Here is an 18,945-nt window from a genome sequence, read left to right as displayed (position 1 = left end):
GAACGGAGACTATTCCTTGTCCAGGTACGGGAGCAGAAGGACAAACCCTGCTGCGTCCCCTCTTTCCGTGCCCCCGCTGTGCCCGCTGGGGGTGTCAGCAATGACCGGAGCACAGGGAACGAGCGGAACCCCGCGGTTCGCCGGTGCCGGCACCTGCCCTTCCGGATCTCCCCGGCTCCGGGGCTGGCAGAGCGGCACCGGCTCCGGCCCGGGCGGGACTTCCCGGCGCGGTGCGGCGGGCGGGGGCGGCGGGAGGCGCTGACACGTGGCCGCGGCCCGGCGGGGGCGGGAGCGGCGGCGGGGCCGCGATGTGAGCCGGGGAGGCGGAAGGCGCTGCCCGCATGGCCGCGGGGGGCGGCGGCAGGAATGTGCCCCCGGGCAGCGGCATGAGGCGGGATGGCGGCACCGAGCCCTACTGGTCCAGGTAAGGCTGGAGCCGCTCCCGGGAAAGGCGCTCCGCTGCTGGCGGCGCTCTCCGGGACTCCCCGGTGCCCTCCCCGCATCCTCGGTCCCCGCAGCTCCCGGGAAAGATGCGGCTCCGGGATGGAGGCGGTCGGGCGGCCCGCAGCGCTCCCGGAGAGGCGATTCCGGAGGAGCTTGGTGCTCCCCTCCCGTCCCTGTGTCGCTGCTGCCCTCCGGGAGGGACACGGTCCCACCGCCCCGCTGTCTCACTCCTCCGGACTGCAGCAGGGACGGTAGAAGGAAGGGGGAAGATAGGGAATTACGGTGAAAAACAGGGAAAAAAAAAAAAAAAAAAAACAAAAACTATTGAGCTTATTTCTGGCCTGTAATCAGCGAATCAAATACAAAACCGCTATGAGGTTCTTATCGAAGCGTTCCAGTGGGGATGTTTGTACTGGCGATAGTCATTCATTGAGATAAAGTCTGGAATAGGAGCTGGGCAGCAGCTAGACAGCAAGAACCGCTCTTGATGCAAAGTCATTAAAATACTTAAAATGCAGTTAAAGCTCCGGTGGGCACTCCTAACAGCAGGGGCACAGGCAAAGGCAGGGTGACTCGTTGTCCGATGCTGCTCCTCTCTGCCTCCTTGGCAAATTCATCCAGCACCAAGACTCAGGATCAGCCCCTTCTCCCATCTGGTGAGATGATGATTCCAAAGTACCAGTGGGGCAGCTGGAATTCATGGTCAGAGGCTTTTCCAAGCTGGGACTCCCTGTGCTTGAGAAATCCGGCTCGGTTTCTGCTGGCTGATGTGCGGCTGCCACCGTGGTGCCCAGCCCTGGGGCTCCCCCTTCCCCTCGCCTTGGGGTCACACTGCGGGGACCCCGTCCTGGCAGGACAGCGGGACAGCCGCAGGACAGACAGACACCCGTGCCAAAGCACAGGGACGCGGGGCCAGGGGAGGGATTGCCCCGGGATGAGGTGGTGTTTCTCACCCGTGGCTCTCTGCAGGGGCAGTTCGGCTCTGAACTGCTGTGCCGAGGGGGAATCCTCCTGCACTCACAGACTGGGATGTCTCATCAAACCCACGCTCGCTCTGACTAACGCGGTGGGTCTTAAAGAAGACCTTTGGCACAGAGGCGCTTAACATTTGAAGGTTCTTTCCCCCTAAAGCGCTTAGGAAAACTCCTCGTCTGTCTCCCGCCTGATAACTTTTACCTAAGTCTTTGAGAATTGGGAGTGGTGGGACCGACCTCACACCAGATTTTCACGAGGAAAAACTTTAGTTTATAGGCTTCTCCTCTAGGAAAAAAAAAAAAAAAAAAAAAAAAAGAATTTGACCAGAACAAGCTCTCCTGTTTCTCAAATCTCTTCGGAAAAATGCAAAACATAGATAACACTTTCCAAAACAAAAGGGATGAAAACAACCTGTTGATCGAGACTGACATTTTGAGTGATCCTGACCGTGCTAAGTGCTGCTAATAATTGAGAGAATCCCGTTAATGGGAAGGAGCAGCAGGATAACCCTAAGGCACCTCAGATCATTATCTATATTGCTGTAGTTCACAGCAGCTGAGATCATGTCCCCATTGTTTAGTGTAGACACAGAGGTGGTCACAGCCCTTCTTTGGGGAGGGTTTATGGAGGTTTTATGGCCTCAAGTAAACTGGGCAGGTGGAGGTTGAGTAAGGAGGAGCAAAAAGGGGGAATGAACGACCAGATCATTGGAGCAGGTTAGTCAAGTTGTATAAACTACCTCATTGGGTGAAGTGAATTTGGTGGACAATTTGTGAACAGTATATGCAAATAAACAATTTCCATATTTCCCAAGAAGCGAGTTGCTGCCATGGGGGCAAGGTGTTATCAAGTGGGGGAAGTGACATGGGCTCTCCTTTCATGCTCCAACAAAAGACATGCCAGGCAGCCTTCCAAGATCTGTCAGAGCCAGGAGAGATAAAAACTTATCTTGGCAGGTTTATTTTTCCATCTTTGTTCATGCTGCTTCTTCTTTTGTCCTCCCTTTCTCCAACTGGCTTCTCTTTCCTCTTCCACTCTTCTTGCCTTGTGTTTTCTCCTGCCTGCCTTTCCCAAACTTTTCTGCAGGTTTCCAATGGCTCCATTATCACACATCTCTTCCAAGAGCAGCACTTGGGGATTTCTGTTCGGGGCTTGAAAAAGCCTTCATGCTTTTGTAGCACATCTGGACAGTTAGAGAGCATTTCTTAATGATGATCCTGACATGCCAAAGCAGGACCCCTCGGGCAGTGGATGGGTTTAAGCATCTCTGGTTTGACTGAGGGAAGACCAAAGCAGTGAAAAGAGAAATGAGTCGCTGCACACAAAGCAGATCCAGCTCTGGATGTGGGGTTCACATTTTGGATGGTGCCTCCAGGAGAGAAATGCAGCATGAAAAACTCACTGTGCCCTGGGAAAGCGAATGACTCCTGAAGCCACTCTGCATCTCCAGCCTCCGGCTACACCTGAAGACAAAGGGTGATTATGAAAGTTTCTTTAAGCTCCAGAGATAAAAGGAGTCCTACCCTCGGCCACAGGCTGATCTCCAGTCACCTGATCTTTGCCCAGAGACAACAGCCAGTTGTTTTTTCTGAGTTCTGTGCCCTCATCTTTTGTCAACATGATGTTGCAGCTTTAGTTGGGTATTTGGGGTATTTTTAGTGGTTGGGATTTTTGTTTTACAAGTTCCTCACCCTGGGTTTAATAGTGACTTTGCTGAGAACTTTTTTCACTTGGAAAACATAAGCAGGGCACACATTTCATTCCTGGCTGATCCATGGATGCCCTCAGATCAGTGTGCAAAGCACGCCTCTGCTTTATTATTGTGTCTTCTCACCACCTCCACCTGGACTCAACAACTACTTCCAGCTCATATGAGCTGCTGAAATTTAATTTCATCTTTGCTTTTGCCGAAAGCAAGAAATGAAGAGAGGGAATAAACCCAGAGCTCGTTTGCTGAACACTACTTTGTTGCCATCTGCAGCTCTGTGGAGGGAGCTTGAGCACAGGAGGCGGACAGGAAGCCAGCAGCTTTCCCAGGAAAAAAAGCCCTGTGTCCTCTGTGCTGCTCCTCTTGGCTGCTAGCTGGATTGGGAAAAAAAAATCCAACAACTCTCCCCTAAACCCCAAAGCTAGTTTTGACAGTGACAAATCATTAGCTTGGAGCTGGTCTAGAGCATGACAAAATCTGCTTGAGGAGGGAGGGGGAATTACTCCAAGCCTCTCTCTTGACAAGCATGTTAGATTTTGATGGAAAAATTGTTGAGAAAAAAAAAAAGAATTAGAAGTGAAAGGACTGTCAAACAGGGTTAAAAATACCAACCTGGGCATTATCTCCTGGTACAGGGGTGTCTGCATGGCTGCTGTGTTGGTGCCACGTCAGTCAGTCCTGCTTGTGCTGGAGATTATTGTAAATTAAAGCTTTAGGCAGGGAAGCTGGAGAAGAGTGTTTTTGAGGGAAGATGATCCCATGGGCCTGGAAATGGGTGATGAGGGAAGTGTGGACACACCATGGATGACAAGGGGACCACAGGCACCAGCTGCCAGTGCTGGGGACATTCCCCTGGGTGGGGGTGGCCTCAGCTTGGGCTGCTGGGTGTGCTGGGTGTGCTGGTTTGGAGCTGGTGCCATGGCTGGGAGCTCAGTACCACGCTGTGGGCTCATCCCCATCCTGCCCTGGGCTCCTGCCAGGGCCTGGGGAGTGTCCCCTGCTGGTGGCTGGGGCAGTGGGAGGGCTGGGGGCACAGGGGGTGACTGCACTGACGTGTTCTCCCTGCACCCCCCAGGAACTGTTCCTGGTCTCTTTTTAGAGAGGGGAACTGAGGTGGAGATGCCCTCCCTGGGAGGTGGGTGTTGTGCTCTGCTGATGGTGCCCATCCTGTGCAGATCAGGAGCTGCAGTTCCCAGTTCTCCTTGCAGGGATGGAAAACACCCACAGATATTGCAGATGGCTTCTGGCCAAGAGCTGTTGCTGGGACACGCTGTTCGTAGTCGTGCAGTCTAACACAGCTCTGTGAGCACCTGAAAATACCTGGGGGTCCTGACTCGTGCCTTGGAGGGGCTAAACTGGGATGTAATTGACAGCCTGAGCCCCAGAGAGTCCATCTCAACAGCGACCTGAGTGTCTGCCAGAGCCCTGCAGACCGGGGAAAAGGAGGGAGGCGAGGCAAGAGAAATAAAAGTTGGATAAATATTTGCTCTGTGGCATCTACTGGAGAAATTCCTCCAGCAGGAAAACACACTGCAAATAAAGATACCCTGTGCTGCTGGCTCTGCTTGGGCTGCCAGACAGCTCAGCTTGCTTTTGCCCCTTTGGGGATCTCAGGCATCCTTGAAAAATCCATCCTAACCACTGTGCCCTGACTGGGGGATCCATTTGGTTGGTGGGAGCTGGGTCTCAGGGAAGTCAGGGGATGCTTGGAAGCAAAGACATTTCCACCCAGTGTCCAAGGCTGCATTTGGAGGGGGAGAACCAAGGGACATCAGACAGGGCTGCCTCAAAAAGCCACCCAGGAAGAGTCATAAGGGCTTGGGTTAATTATAGTCTGGGTGGTGGTTGGAGGTTTGTGAAATAGGAAGTGTTTCTGGCTGCATGGCTGCTTTGCTCAGTGAAGAAGGTCTCGGTGGTGTGCAGGAGGGGATGCACCTGCAGTGCCTGTCTCCTGTGGGGAGGAGGGGATTGCACATCAGGCTGGGCACTGAGGAGCCACTGCCATCACTCAGCACCAGGTTACATCAGTTCAGTGGCTCCAGAAAAGCTCCAGAGATTCCCTGCCAACGGTGTGGAGGGCTGGCCCCTTTCTGGCCCCTCTCACAGAAGTGCCTGTCACATACAGCCAGGACTGGCCCAGGGATCTTGGTGGGAGATGCTGGAGGGTGAATCAGGCTGGTGGCACCAGTGACAGCAGTGGCTGTGATTTCCTGTGCTCTGACTTAGGCTGGTTATCTGCAGCACATTCTGTCTCCCTCCCTCACCAGGGGATGGGTTAGATTTAATCTGCTACCCCTGGTGAGGTTTCACTTCTCAGATGGCTGATGTCACCCACAAAAACTTCTGTTTGATTTGTCACTATTCCTGGGCTCTGAAAGGAGGGGTTTAATTCCTGTCTTTGTGCTAGTCTAGGTTCCTCCAGTGTAACCTCTGCTGTTGTTGTTTTGCACTGAGCAGAACGTTGAGTCATTTGCAGCCTCTGTGATAACTATAATTAGGAGAAAATGCATTTACAAAGCTCTTTCCTGTGATGCAAGCACGTCATTGTCCTTGCAGGGAAATCATTCCTGCCATGCTTCCAGGTGGGTGTGAGCAGCTACTGATTACATTTGACACTCATAGTCTTTGCATGGATTTTCCTAGCTGGATGTGCTGCCTAGAGAGGAAGGGGTAGACTGAAGCCATCATTATGTTCCCCACTTGTTGTGGGCATAATCCCTACTGATTTAATTAAACATAAAGGAAGAGAATATAGAATGGAGTAGTAGTCAAAAAGAACATTGAGAGTGTGTCATACACCCAGAGATTTATTTAGTACTGTGGAATAAAAATAAAAGTCAAGAGAAAAATGTATCCCTGGAGTTTTGTCAGAACATCAGCTGGAGAGGCTTCTTGAGAGAAATGGAGTAAAGAATCCTTGAGATGCTTAGGTCTTATTCTCTCCCTCTTACACCTTGCAGAGTTATACAGGCTTTAGGATAAAGGAAGAACTCTTGATCTGGTAATAAAATGCTGCTGTGCTTATCAGGATAGCTGCAGGTTATTCTGAATGACTGGAGAGAGAGAGCTCAGCCCCACTCCAGTGAAAGCTCATGAAGGTCTCCCTTTGCTTCAAGGGAAAAGTACAATTTACAAACTATCTTGGTGGCTAAATAAAAGAAAATGCCTCCACACATCACTGCCTGCTGTGCTTTACTCCATCACCTCGATTGCACGTTCAGTAGCTCAAATTTATCAGTGCAGTGCTCCTGGAGATAGCAGAGATTATGGCCTGGACTGGCAGCAGGAGCTGTGCCTGCAAACATCCTATCCCTGAAAGGTTTTCCATGGTGGTTATCCCCACCTGCCCTCTGCCTTTGATGGGGGATTTACACCCAAAAACTCCTGTTGCATTGTCCTGCTGGGGTTTCTCTGACCCAGCCATGCAGTGTCCTGGAGCCTTTGATTTCCCTGTGCTTTTCTGTGGCAGGCTGGGGTCGGTGGAGCTGGAACTGGCTGGGGGTGATTAAAAACCAGCCCACCTTTGGTTTTGCAGCAAATGGAGATATGAGTGAATATAACTTCCTTTCAGGGTAAGCCCAGGAGGGGCTCTGAGAGCATTTCCCAGCTTGTTGGAATGACTGAGGCAGGTCAAGCCCTGGTTACTCATTCCTCCAGCAAAGAGACGTGAGGTTTGCCACTTTCTGTGTTATTTTGTGCACTCGTGCGTGTGCACAGTAACAACAGTTCCAGCCCTCTAAACACCACCTGAAACACTTCCAGTTCCTCCTGCCAGAGGTTAGCCCTGAGCTGCTTATCTGCCCTGTCAGGAAACAGCAATAAATCCATCTCCAGCAGGTTCACCTGTTCTGCTTTTCATTGTTCCTTCACCTCCCCCTCTGTGAGGGCCCACTTACACCTTTATAAATAGGGTTGTGCTGTGTGGATTAACCCACATTTATCATCATTCCAAGACAGAGAAACCAGCTCTCTGTTTGATGTAGAAGGTGACCCGGGTTGTTTCCCACATGGAGGGTGGGTGTGTTCAGCAGGCTGGAAAGCCCAGGGGTTACTGCCCTGGTACAGTGAATTCCCCTGGAGCACAGAGTCTGTTAGCTCAGTGCTTTGTGCTCTGGCCTCTGGGCAGAGAAATAATCAAACACAAGTAGTACCAATAGTGGGTGTTCTTACTCAGCTTTTAACTCTGTAATTCACTGGCAAAGGGGGCACCCAAAGTGGCATGGCTGAGGGAAGGCAGAGGGATTTACCTGACATTTGCAGCAAAATGTGTTTGTTTTCTCCACAAGTTATCACTGGCTTGCTTCTCACTTACTCCTGTAGGAGCCCTTTTCTTGATGCTGAGAATTCACACCCCAGAAATATATATTCTGTTAACATATTTTCACTCTTATTATCTAAAATTTCTTATCTGTCCAGACTTAATTATTTTGCTTATCTCTCTGAGCTCTTCAGGCCCCTCAAGTCCTGTCTCTCTAAAGAATTCCTGCATATCCCTCCTTTTAGTAGGTAACACACAAAGCACCTCCCCTGGGGAATGGGTAGAAATGCCAAATAACTGATGTTTGCTTCCAAGAGGTGTGTCTCATGCAGGTGCTTCCAATGTCATGCCCTGACCTTTCCTTTGTTATCCTTAACTTTTAAAGAACAGTTTCTTGTTTGGGGGTAACAAACCAGGTTCCTTCCCATCTTTCCCTCCATCTGCAGCCAGTGATGTCCGAGCAGCCCATTGCACTTTGCAGCCTATGGACAGACATTTGCTGCTGGACTCCAATAGTGTTTGGGATGAAGCTGGCATCATTCCTAAAAGCCAGCAGATGGGATGCACTCTGTGTCAGCACCGCTGTGCCTGGGGGGACTTGTGCTGACCTTCATTTTATCCAGACAGACTCGGCTGGCAAAGCCAGGCTGACCCCTGTCGCAGACATCTTTTTATGAAAAATCCTTTCCTTAGGATTTTTCCTCCTGAGAAGCTGAGAGGCCTCAGGAACAAAATGTAAGCAATGGTTTTCTGCTGCTGTGGAATGCAACAGGTGCATCTGTGATTGGTCTCATGTGGTTGTTTCTAATTAATGGCCAATCACAGTCAGCTGGCTCGGACAGAGAGTCTGGGACAGCTGCCTTTGTTATTCATTCTTTTCTATTCTTAGCCAGCCTTCTGATGAGAAGTTTTTCTTCTATTCTTTTAGTATAGTTTTAATGTAATATATATAATAAAATAATAAATCAAGCCTTCTGAAATACAGTCATATCTTTGTCTTTTCTCTCATCCTAAAAACCCTGTAAACACCACCACAGACCCCTAAACCCTGGCTGTGCAGGGACCCACAGCAGGGGCCCAGCATCCCCCCTGCCCTGTCCCACCTTCCTGTCCCTCCCTGCAGGCCTGAATGCCGTGTGTGGACAGCGATGCTGCTGCTGGGGACGTGCCTGCTCTACTGTGCCCGTGTCACCGTGCCCATCTGCGCCGTGGCCCTCAGCTCCTACTTCGACTGGGACAAGAAGCAGTTTGGGGTCGTGCTCAGCAGCTTCTTCTGGGGATACTGCTTGACACAGATTGTTGGAGGACACATCAGTGACCAGTACTGGAAATTATTCTCATGTTTTCTTGGTTTGATGGCGCTTAGCTTGGTTTTGACCCCTCAGTTTCAGTTCCAGACCCCAGTGATGGGTTGGAGGCTCCAGTGTGTCCATGGGGAGAAGCTCTGGCTGAGAAGGGATGTGGGTACTTTAGAGTGGCCAGATAGAAGCTGTGGATGTCTCATCCCTGCAAGTTCTAGGATTTTGTAAATACAGCTTGTTTGATCTGATCTGTACAGATGATCTTTGTTTTCAGTTCAGCATTTCCAGTCTCTGCCCTACATTCTTTTCTTGAGCAAGTCCCCATGCACTGTTTCCATCATGTTTAGAAAAACTGTCTCCATTGTGTCATATGAATTAAAAAGCAAACAATTTCCCCAGCTGGCTGTAAGGGAGGATCTGAATCATTACCTGCTTGGGTCCCTTTCCCCAGCCAATCTATTCTTAGTGAGAGAGCTTTTCTATGAAATCTTTTGTGAGGAGCACATGCCTGGAAGGGATGCATTATCTGTGAAGTGCACTGTGCTATTTAATTGAGGTCCTTAAGAGTTTGCAAGAAAACACCCGGAGAAACCTGAATGGCAGAAGGCAGAGCAGAGGATTGCAAAAGAGCAAATGGAAAACAGCATCACTGGTTAAGAGAAGCAGAACAGTGGCAGCAGTTGGGCTTCCCCTTCATCATCATCAGAGAGTTGAGTGCTGTGAGATCTCTGGGATCAGTTGGATGGGCAGGGCTGGCAGGAGGTGGGAAGGGAAAAGGTCAGAGCTACTCCTCAAGAGCCAAGAGAAGAACAGGTTTGACCAAAAGGTTGATCTCAAAAACAGGTTAAACAAGGAAGGGCACTTGAGTCTGGGCTCGAGGACTTTGCCCTTTGGACTTTGCCCTTTTGCCCTGCTGTTGGTGATAATGTGTTTTCTCTCTTCCAGAATAGGAGGTGAGAAAGTTCTCCTCCTTTCAGCGTCAGCCTGGGGGTTCCTCACAGTGCTCACCCCGCTGCTCACCCACATCACCTCAGCCCATCTGGTTTTTATGACCTCCTCCAGGTTCCTCATGGGGCTGCTGCAAGGTGAGACCCCTGTCCTGAGCCTGTCCATGAGTGTGCAGTGGCCTCCTTGCACAGAGGCTCATGTGCAGCACATTGAGATGCAAGTCCTGTGGTTTGCAGTGCATGAACCCTTCCCATGGGTGTCTGAGCAATTCTCTGCCCCAAAACAGCCTCCACATCCAGAACTTCATGGGAAAAACCAGTGACATTTCTAGAGAAAGTCACTGACAAGTCATTTCCCTGTAGAAATCTCTCTGCCAGACAGGGGCTGCTGGCTTCGGAAATCATCTCTGGTCGTGTTTGGTTTTCCACATTTTAAAACTCCTTCAAAACACTCAGAGAAAATTGGCCCTTGCCAAAACTTTTGGATAACTTGATTTTCCTTCCCTCTTGCCAAGCTGCAGCACTGGGAAGTGCATTGGCACTGATGGATTTACAGTAGCAGTGGTGATGATGGAAGGGGATTATGGAGAAGGCACAAAAAAACTTTTGATGGCGACGGATCCACTCAGTTTATTTTATATCCATGTTTTGAATTTGACAAAAATTTTGCTGCTTTGTCTCACTGTTTTGCTCACTCTGGATCTTTTAAATTTGTTTTTTTTTTTTTTTTTTTTTTGTGCCTGACTGCTCCCTGCCTTGCTGCTGTTTCTCTCAGGGGTGTATTTCCCCTCCCTGGCCAGCCTGCTGTCCCAGAGGGTCCGGGAGAGTGAGCGAGCCTTCACCTACAGCACAGTGGGGACTGGATCCCAGTTTGGGTGAGTTCAGAGGCCTCTGAGAAGCACTGACAGCTCTGGACATCCCATCTGATGAAATGCCATTAAACAGTTGGAGGCAAAACTCACAGCCCAAAGTACATGTGGATGCACGGGTCCTCAAGGACTCCTGCTGCAGCTGAGGAAGCCTCAGGCAGTTGCTGTCCTGCCTGCCAAGGATTCATGAGTTGTTTTCTCTTTCTTTTCAAACCAGACTTTGAAGGCTGTTTGCAGCATTTAATTACTGTGGGAAACAGCCCAATTCAGTAGGAAGAGCCTGACACTGGTCACCTGTCCTCTCTGATAGATGGGAAGAATAGAACTTCTCCATCTCTGCTGATCTCCATCAGAATTTCCTTTCTAAATAGAAAAGCTGCTTAAAAGCCAAATAGAAATATCACTGTGTTGAATCACTTAGTTTTCCAATGTTCTCATTTCTTTTGCTGCTTTAAACATTCTCTGGGATACTGCACACCACCAACCTCCTTTCCCCAGTGACCATTTTTCAGTGAGGGGCAGGTGAGGGTGAGGTCCCTTTGGGATTTCTCCTGCCAGTGAGGATCTGGCCTGAGATGCCACCCAGGGAACAGGACAGGTTGCAGAGGTGGGACTGGTGGCAGCACCCACACGTGCAGTGACTGAGAAATTCTCCCCTGTGAGGGTGCTGAGAAGGTTGCCCAGAGAAGCTGTGGCTGCCCCATCCCTGGAAGTGCCCAAGACCAGCTTGGATGGGGTTTGGAGCAACCTGGGATAGTGCAAGGTGTCCCTGCCCATGGACAAGATGAGCTTTAAGATCCCTTCCAACCCAAATAATTTTAGGGTTCTGTGGCTCGGTGACAGCAGTGTTGACCCCAGGGACAGTGTCCCACTGATGTGCTCATTCTGAGCTCTCAGCCAGGCCAGTAAATCTGAGTGCTGTCCCTTGCAGAACGCTGCTGATTGGTGCTGCAGGATCTCTCCTCCTGGACTGGTACGGCTGGGAAAGCGTTTTCTACTTCTCTGGTTTGCTCACTCTGCTCTGGGTTTATTGCACCTGCAAATACCTCCTGAGTGAGAAAGGTGAGTCCAGCTGCGTCCCTGGGGCTGGCAGTGTTCCCAGGAATCTGGGAACTAAGTGATTCCTCTCCATTATTTCTGCAAATCCTGTGTGTTTCCCAGATCATGGCTGGTTTTACACAAAGCTTTTGCTCAGATGTGTTCTGTAACACACACTGTGTCTCACCCAAGATCCCCAACCCAAAAACCAGGATTTGAGCTCTTGCAATGCTGATTTCCTATTTCAAGTCCCATGCTGGATTATATCATTGCTGAGAGCCTGATCTGGCTCCTCAGTACTCTTTAAGCACCAGTGAAAACACAAAACAGAGCATGATCTTCAAAGTGGATTAAGCTAAAGCAGGACAAGATACTTACTCCAAACTAAGAGCATCTACACATAGAGCTTTTTAAAACCAGTTAATCCACAATATCTCTTCCCAAATAACTGCCTAGGAGTAATTCCACATATGGACAAACCATTACACCTGGCTACAGCATTATTAGGGTGAGTGTGGCATGTAGGAACTCAGCTCACTGGGAGCTGGGTGTGTGCCTGGTGCTGCACAGAATCCAAACCCAATCTCTATCAAAGGACTTTTGTTTAATTATAAAAGAGATAAAACACATGGGTGAAGGTGGCTGGGTGGGGAGGGGTGTGGAAAAAATTTAGTGTAACAAGGTGTTTCCATGAGCATTCAACACTGGTGGAGCCAAAAAACCAAGGGCTAGAAGGAGATTACAAGTGGTTGTAGAGCAGTGTCCCAGGGCTGCACAGGGAATTACTGACCACACCTTTCCTTGGGGTGTTTTCTTCCCTGCAGAACTCACCATCCCCATGAACTATTTAACGAGAGGCCTCTCAGTGCCCAAGCAGACCAAAGTTCCCTGGAAGCAGCTGTTCAGGAAGGCACCGATCTGGTAGGCAGCTGCATGCATTGGCCAGGCTGGCAGCATCCTCTCTTTTCTCCTCTCTGGGCTTATTTCTTCTGCCTCTGTGGGTTTTGTATATTTGAGAAGCAGAACCAGTTTTCTAATTCCTTCAGTATAAATAAAGAGCTGCAAAGGTAAGCTTAGCAAAGGTGGTTTATGTTCTGCCCACAGGGCTGTCAGGCTCGAATGTTGCTGGCAAATCTTTCTCCTTCCCAGGCTGTTCCCCTGGATGAGTCCTGTGCTCCTCCAGAGGAATATTTTCCACGGGTCTTGTTGGAAATGCTGATTGTAATGGGCTCCTAACAAGTGCTGCTCAGGGGCCCTGGGTGGCACAGGCTGTGTTTTCATTGCTGCCAAACATCTTTTTAATGGCCATTTTCCCTCTGGGATGCTGCAGTGAGTACTGAAGCCTCTCCAGGAGTGTTCCCAAGGGCTGTTTTAAGGCAGGGAGGAGGAGGATGATGGGGGTGCAGGGCAGCAAACCCATTCCTGCCTTGAATAACCCTAGAAAACCCTAAACACCACCTCTTGGAGTAGGAGGGCTCCTGCAGGGCTGGAAGGGAAATGCAGTGGCATAATTAGTGCCTCAATTAACCTCACCTGGCCCCGGGGCTGTGTGGTGGGGCAGCAAGGAACCAGCTGCAAGGAGAAAGCTGAAAGCAGCGACAATCTGAAGCTGAAAATCAGCTGTGACAAAAATCTCAGGAAGCCAAAAGGAGTAGCTCTCCATGACAAAAATCTCCGGGGTTTCTGTGAGGAGCTGACACCTGGAGTGCCCTCCCTTTCCCAGGCCCCATGACCTGTCCCTGCTGACTGTTCCCTCTCAGCTGTGTCTTTGCAGGGCTGTCATCATCGCCCAGCTCTGCACGGCCAGCACCTTCTTCACCCTGCTCTCCTGGCTGCCCACATTCTTCAAGGAAACCTTTCCCGACTCCAAGGTGGGTTGGCTCCAAAGCAGGGGCGTTGCTGCTCAAAGGAGGTGCCTGCCAAAAGGGGGTGGAGGTGAGGAAGAGGATGGCAGAGGGATTTGGTGAGAGCAGGAGGAGGTTGCCCTGTGGGGTTTGGAGCCATGGCACCCCTGCTCATGATTTTGGAGATCTCTCCAGGTTGCAGAGGCTGGTTTCTAGTTGCTTGTTTAGGGATGCTGAAGGGTGCAGGAAGAGCAGCTTTTATTGGGTTTTAGACTGCTTTTCTTCTGAGGAAAAGATAATTTTTCAACTAGCACAAAGCTCATGACGTTATGCTGTTGAAAATAACCACCGTTCACTCCTAGTTTTTTTACAGACTTTTTAACTGGACTAACATTGTACAGCTCAGGCCTACCTGTAAAAATTATAATAAATATTATTAATTAAAATTACCATTAATAACAATACAATTAAATTAAAATTACCATTAATAACAATAATGTGCACTCCAAAAATACTACAAAAGCTCCCCTCTCCTCAGCACAAACGATACTCCCATTTTTCAAAAATCCAGGCAGTACTGATCTGGGCTGAGAGCTGGCATTTTCATCTTGTTCTCAGAAACTCAGTCTCCTCCACAATGACTCTGTTAGCTTTTTACAATTTCCAGAGCTGCTTACAAATGCCTTTTCATATTACATATGTAAAGCTCTTTATGGCATACTTGATATTTATATTAAAATCATGTGTTAAACCAGCAAACATATTGTTGTGACAAGATCTGTGCACCTCGAGTAATGTGCTTGTGCAGCAGTAATTTACCATCTGTTAGGCATTATATCATGGTGCCCTTATGTAAGATGCTCTATAGAGTGCTCCTGCAGCTGATAATAGTTTTGTGCTGTTTGAAACGGGCTGAGGCTGCTTGGTTTTAAAGGATGGGTGATAATCCTTAGTGTGGGTAACCTGGGTCACCTGCTGGCCAAAATCCCTTGCTGCAGGTGCCAAAATCGCCTGCTGCAGGTGAGCTGGGCAGCTGTTTGTGGCCACCTGAGTGAAGGTGATGCAGGGTTTGGCTCAGGGTGATGGGCTGTGTGATGAGACAAAGCTGAGGTTGATGTGCTGAGCTGCTCTTAATAGGCAGCACGACCCCACAAAGCCCATGAGCTAACATTGTCAAAAACGACCCAGACCCAGATTTCAAAGGCATGGAAAGATGCAGATGGACCCTGATGTGATTTCCAGGAGCATCTTTAACAGGGTTATTCAAACCCAAGATCATTCAGCCCTCCCACACATCCCAAAGCCAGACAGGAGGAGGAGATGCCCCTGCAGGGTGATGGGCTCTGAGCAAAGGGGGAGATGCTGGGGGTGGTGGGTGCATGCATGGATGAGTGGGTTCAACCAGCTGAGATGAAATCCAGCCCCAGCCCACACTGATTTCAGCACCAAAGTGCCCCTGAGCAGCTGTAATCCAGCTGACCACTAATGGTCTGTGATTACAGCTGCAGCTCACTTAATTGAAAATGGGCCGAAGGATGTTGGTGCTCATAATGTTCCCTAATCCTGCCATTAGAAAATCCAGCTCTGCTCCCTCAGCCTCACACAGTAATGCTGCTAATGAGCTGGAAGCTGCTGGAAATTTTGCCAGCAGCTCTGCTGGGGACCCACAGGAAACCCACACTGAGCTTCCCAGGGCTCTGTGGCTGCCCACCACGTCTTCTCGCTGAGCAGTGAACTTTGCTGTGCTTAATCCCTCTTTCCCAGAGTTTTCTGCCTCTCCCCTGGATGCAGCATTGCTGGGGAAGAAGGAAAAATGACAAATCTACAAATGCTACAGGCTGTGATGCACCTGCTCCCTCACAGAGCTTGGATTGGGGCACAGGGCAGCTGAGAGCTGGCTCTGCCAAGGGGGTGCTGGTGCTGCAACAAGCCCTGAGTGCTTCATTATTTCTCTTTTCTACAGGTACCACAGACTGTCAAAATATTTGCAAACAAACTCAGCTCTGACAACAAATCTTTCTTGGTTTTCACTTCTTTTCAGGGCTGGGTGTTTAATGTAGTCCCCTGGCTGGTTGCAATTCCGACGAGCTTGTTCAGTGGATTTCTGTCTGATCATTTAATTAGTCAAGGTGAGAGCTCTCTATGGCTTTTCCTCAGCTCTTATGGGATGTGGGAGGAGGACCTGGGTGGGAGGAGGAGGGCTTGTTGATGGGGAGGAGACCCAGCAAATAAACAATGTGAGGTTCTGATACAAAAGCAGAATAAATTGTCCAGTGTCCAAATCCCATTGATGTGTTTGGGGCTCTCTTTGACCTCGTCCACCTGGAGATGAAATTTGGGCATCTGAAATCTACTGATGTTGTAGTTTCCTTGCTGGACAGCAAAGTGAGCTGTGCTTAACTCCAAGTGTCTCTTTCTTCTCCAGGGTACAGAACCATCACCATTCGTAAGTTCATGCAGGTAAGAGAGCTGGAGCTGTGGCAGAGGAACCTGAGTTACCACTTAAACTCTGATTGTGTGGCAGGCTAGACCTTGCATGGAGCTGGGTTGGGGGTTATAGATGGAAACAGGATTTTCTGCCTTTGCACATTACCTGGTGTTCAGGATGTGTGAAAGGAAATCCAGAGGAGAACCCTGGCTGAGGAACAGAGCCTGGGTTAATAGCAGCTTTGAGCACAGAGAGTGCTCTGGAGGGGTTTTCTTGCACAACCTGTCCCTGGTTATTCCAAATGACCCCTTAGGTACTGAGGAAGTAACAATACAAGGGTGAAAATAGAAATGCTGGGTGAGAACAGAGTGTATCCCCTGTTCTGCAGCATCACATCCCTCTGGACACACCTCTGGCACAGAAGGACATTGAGGGGGGAAAAAGAGGAGCACAGGGTGCAGCACACAAACTCATGGCATTGGAAAAGGGAACAGTTTGTTCGTGGCAGGAGTTGCTTTCTTCTTGCAGAAAACGTGCTGTGGTGTTTAATTTTCCCTTTTTTCCAGGTCATTGGCTCTGGTGTCTCAAGCATTTTTGCTTTGTGCCTGGGCCAGACCTCCAGTTTCTGCAAAGCAATAGTGTTTGCCTCAGCCTCTGTTGGACTGCAGACCTTCAACCACAGGTGAGGAGAGCCTTGGGGGCCCTCAGGTCCCTGCACATTTGGCATTTTGGGGTCCTGGAGGAGACCTGGCTGTGAGAATAAGAACTGGCACCTGCCCGAGCATTGTGGTTGGGACCCTGTGAGGCTGGTGGAGTTTGGAAATAATCCAGCAAACCTCTAGCATGGAAGGGCTTGGACCAGCCAGGAGGAGGGAGATGGAGCAGGAGGGGAATTGAACACTGAACACTTTGAGTTGAATTGTTTTTCTTCTGATAACTCACCTGCTTTACTCTCAGCTTCTGCCAGTGCCATTTCTCATCCAGGAGCTTTCCTTGTGTTTGACAAATCAAACTGTGTAAGTGATGGAAAAGCAGTCATGTTCCATTCAAACAGCCATTGATCTCCCCCTCTGTCTCTCACCAGTGGCATCTCAGTAAACGTGCAGGACCTGGCCCCCTCATGTGCTGGCTTGCTCTTTGGTAAGGGTTCTGTGGGGTTTCATGCTCTTTGGTAAGTGTTCTGTGGGGTTTCATGCTCTTTGGTAAGTGTTCTGTGGGGTTTCTTGCTCTTTGGTAAGGGTTCTGTGGGGTTTCTTGCTCTTTGGTAAGGACTCTGTGGGGTTTCATGCTCTTTGGTAAGGGTTCTGTGGGGTTTCTGTGCTGGAGAGGTGGGGACATGGTCAGCAGCCTCAGGGTTTGAGCAGGGGCAGCTCTGGGCAGTGTCTGGGCTAGGGGAAGGAGTCCCTGCCCATGGCAATAGAATAGAATGAGCTGAGCTTTAGGGTCCATCCCTGCTCAAACCAGTCAGTGATTGCACAGTCACGAAGGCATTTTGCCCAACATGCAGACCAGGGGTTGGTGGCACTGATGAAACCTCTCGTGTCTGTGGGTTTTCACAATTTCTTTTCACATCTTTTCTTTCCAGGGGTTGCAAATACAGGAGGAGCCCTCCTAGGTAAATTACATTCCTGCAGCTCCTCCTTTCCTCTCCCTGCAGAGAGCAGATCCAGCCCAGAGCCTCTGCATTTTCTCTTCTCTCTAGGTGTCATCTGTGTGTACCTGGCTGGGTACCTGATTGAGACCACTGGCTCCTGGATCTCTGTTTTCAACCTGGTGGCAGCTGTGAACAGCATCGGGCTCTGCACATTCCTCCTGTTTGGAGAGGCCCAGAGGGTGGACACAGACTCTGTGTATGTGGATCTTTAGGGATGAGCCCAAGAAGCAGCTGAGTGTCACATCTATGGATCATTCTTGCACAAGTGCCAAAGAACATTTTACTTTTTTTTTTTTTTTTTTTTTTTTTTAGGTGTTTTAACAGGAAAAAAAATGCTGAAACCAAGTACATAATGGGTCTGGATGAAACCCATGGGAGAAGATTAAATTTAGAGTTCATTTTTTTGCTCAGGGCTGTAGCTGGTGACTTGCAGAGCCACCAGCTCAACATCTCCAGCGAGGATATGGTTTGTGGGACAAGTTTGTCCCAGTTTGTGTCTCGTGGACAAATATCCTTGTGGCCAAAGCAGCTGGCCTGGCCTGCCCCCCAAGGCTGCTGTGGTTCCATGCCCTCCTGAGGGGAGCTGCTTCTCCATGTGGGAGTGTGGCTGCCAAGCTCTGCTGTGCTGGGACCACCTGGGACAGCTCTGGGGCTGCTGTGCCACCAGGTGTCCTGCGGGGTGTGACAGGAACACCCCAACGAGTACCTCTGCCCTTAACCCCTTGTGTGCCTTCGTTCTGCAGCAGGTACAGCCAGTTTCCAGGGCTGTGAGGTGAATCCCAGGCTTTCCTTCAGGGCTGTGTGCCCAGGGCCATGGGGCTGTGTCAGTGCTGCTGTCACTGAGCTGGGACACGGTGCCAAGCCTGGCTTTGTCCAGTGTGTCCCTTCTCTCCCTGGTGGCCTCAGCCCAGCCCTGAGCCCAGGTGGGGCAGCTGCACCATGAGAGCAGAGCTGAGCTGTGCCCTGGGCTCGGGCTCAGCTGGGCTGACCCAGCAGTGCAGCTGAGGAATCCCTCTGCAGCTGCTTTGGGTGATGCTGTGAATGTATGGGAAGAACTGGTCACACCCTGTGCTGTGGATCCACAACTCCCAAATGCTTTCTGCATGATCAGATGTGTCCTCCACGTGCTCTCAAAGCACTGAGGGAGACTTTCCAAAGAGCTTGGCATGGGCAGGTTTTGTTTCTATGTTAAGCATAAATCAAATTTCTGCATTGGGCATCCACAGGGATGTGGATCCCCGTGTCAGAGGGAAACACTTGGCTGTAGACACCTCTGAGCTTGAATGTCTTAAAGTTATTTATAAATATTTTAAAATTTAAGCGACAAATCCTATATTTTATGTACTTGAGGGCTGATTCTGCATGCTTGTTTTGAGTGGTACTCCCACCAAATCCAGCACTGTTTCTCAAAGGGGAGGATCTACCAGCCTCCAGTGTTTGGTTCTGTAGGATCAATTTTAAAGGTGAATTTCACATTAA

At 49.8% G+C, this 18,945-nt stretch overlaps 1 protein-coding gene across 1 annotated transcript; it reads left to right on the top strand.

Annotated features, from left to right (window-relative positions):
* Positions 1 to 305: 305 nt before the first annotated feature.
* On the top strand, positions 306 to 17,739 carry SLC17A9 (solute carrier family 17 member 9). Its single transcript, XM_058814840.1, has 13 exons — positions 306 to 424; positions 8,509 to 8,706; positions 9,632 to 9,771; positions 10,409 to 10,508; positions 11,434 to 11,564; positions 12,365 to 12,461; positions 13,315 to 13,411; positions 15,426 to 15,513; positions 15,810 to 15,844; positions 16,379 to 16,494; positions 16,897 to 16,952; positions 17,398 to 17,427; positions 17,515 to 17,739. The coding sequence occupies exons 1-13, from the start codon at positions 342 to 344 to the stop codon at positions 17,676 to 17,678; spliced, it is 1,335 nt and encodes a 444-aa protein (XP_058670823.1). The 5' UTR covers positions 306 to 341; the 3' UTR covers positions 17,679 to 17,739.
* The last annotated feature ends 1,206 nt before the right edge of the window (positions 17,740 to 18,945 follow it).

This window comes from Ammospiza caudacuta, chromosome 15, assembly GCF_027887145.1.
Source record: "Ammospiza caudacuta isolate bAmmCau1 chromosome 15, bAmmCau1.pri, whole genome shotgun sequence".
Classification (NCBI taxonomy): domain Eukaryota; kingdom Metazoa; phylum Chordata; class Aves; order Passeriformes; family Passerellidae; genus Ammospiza; species Ammospiza caudacuta.
Note: the sequence above shows the minus strand (reverse complement) of the source record. Positions and strands in the feature narration are given on the sequence as shown.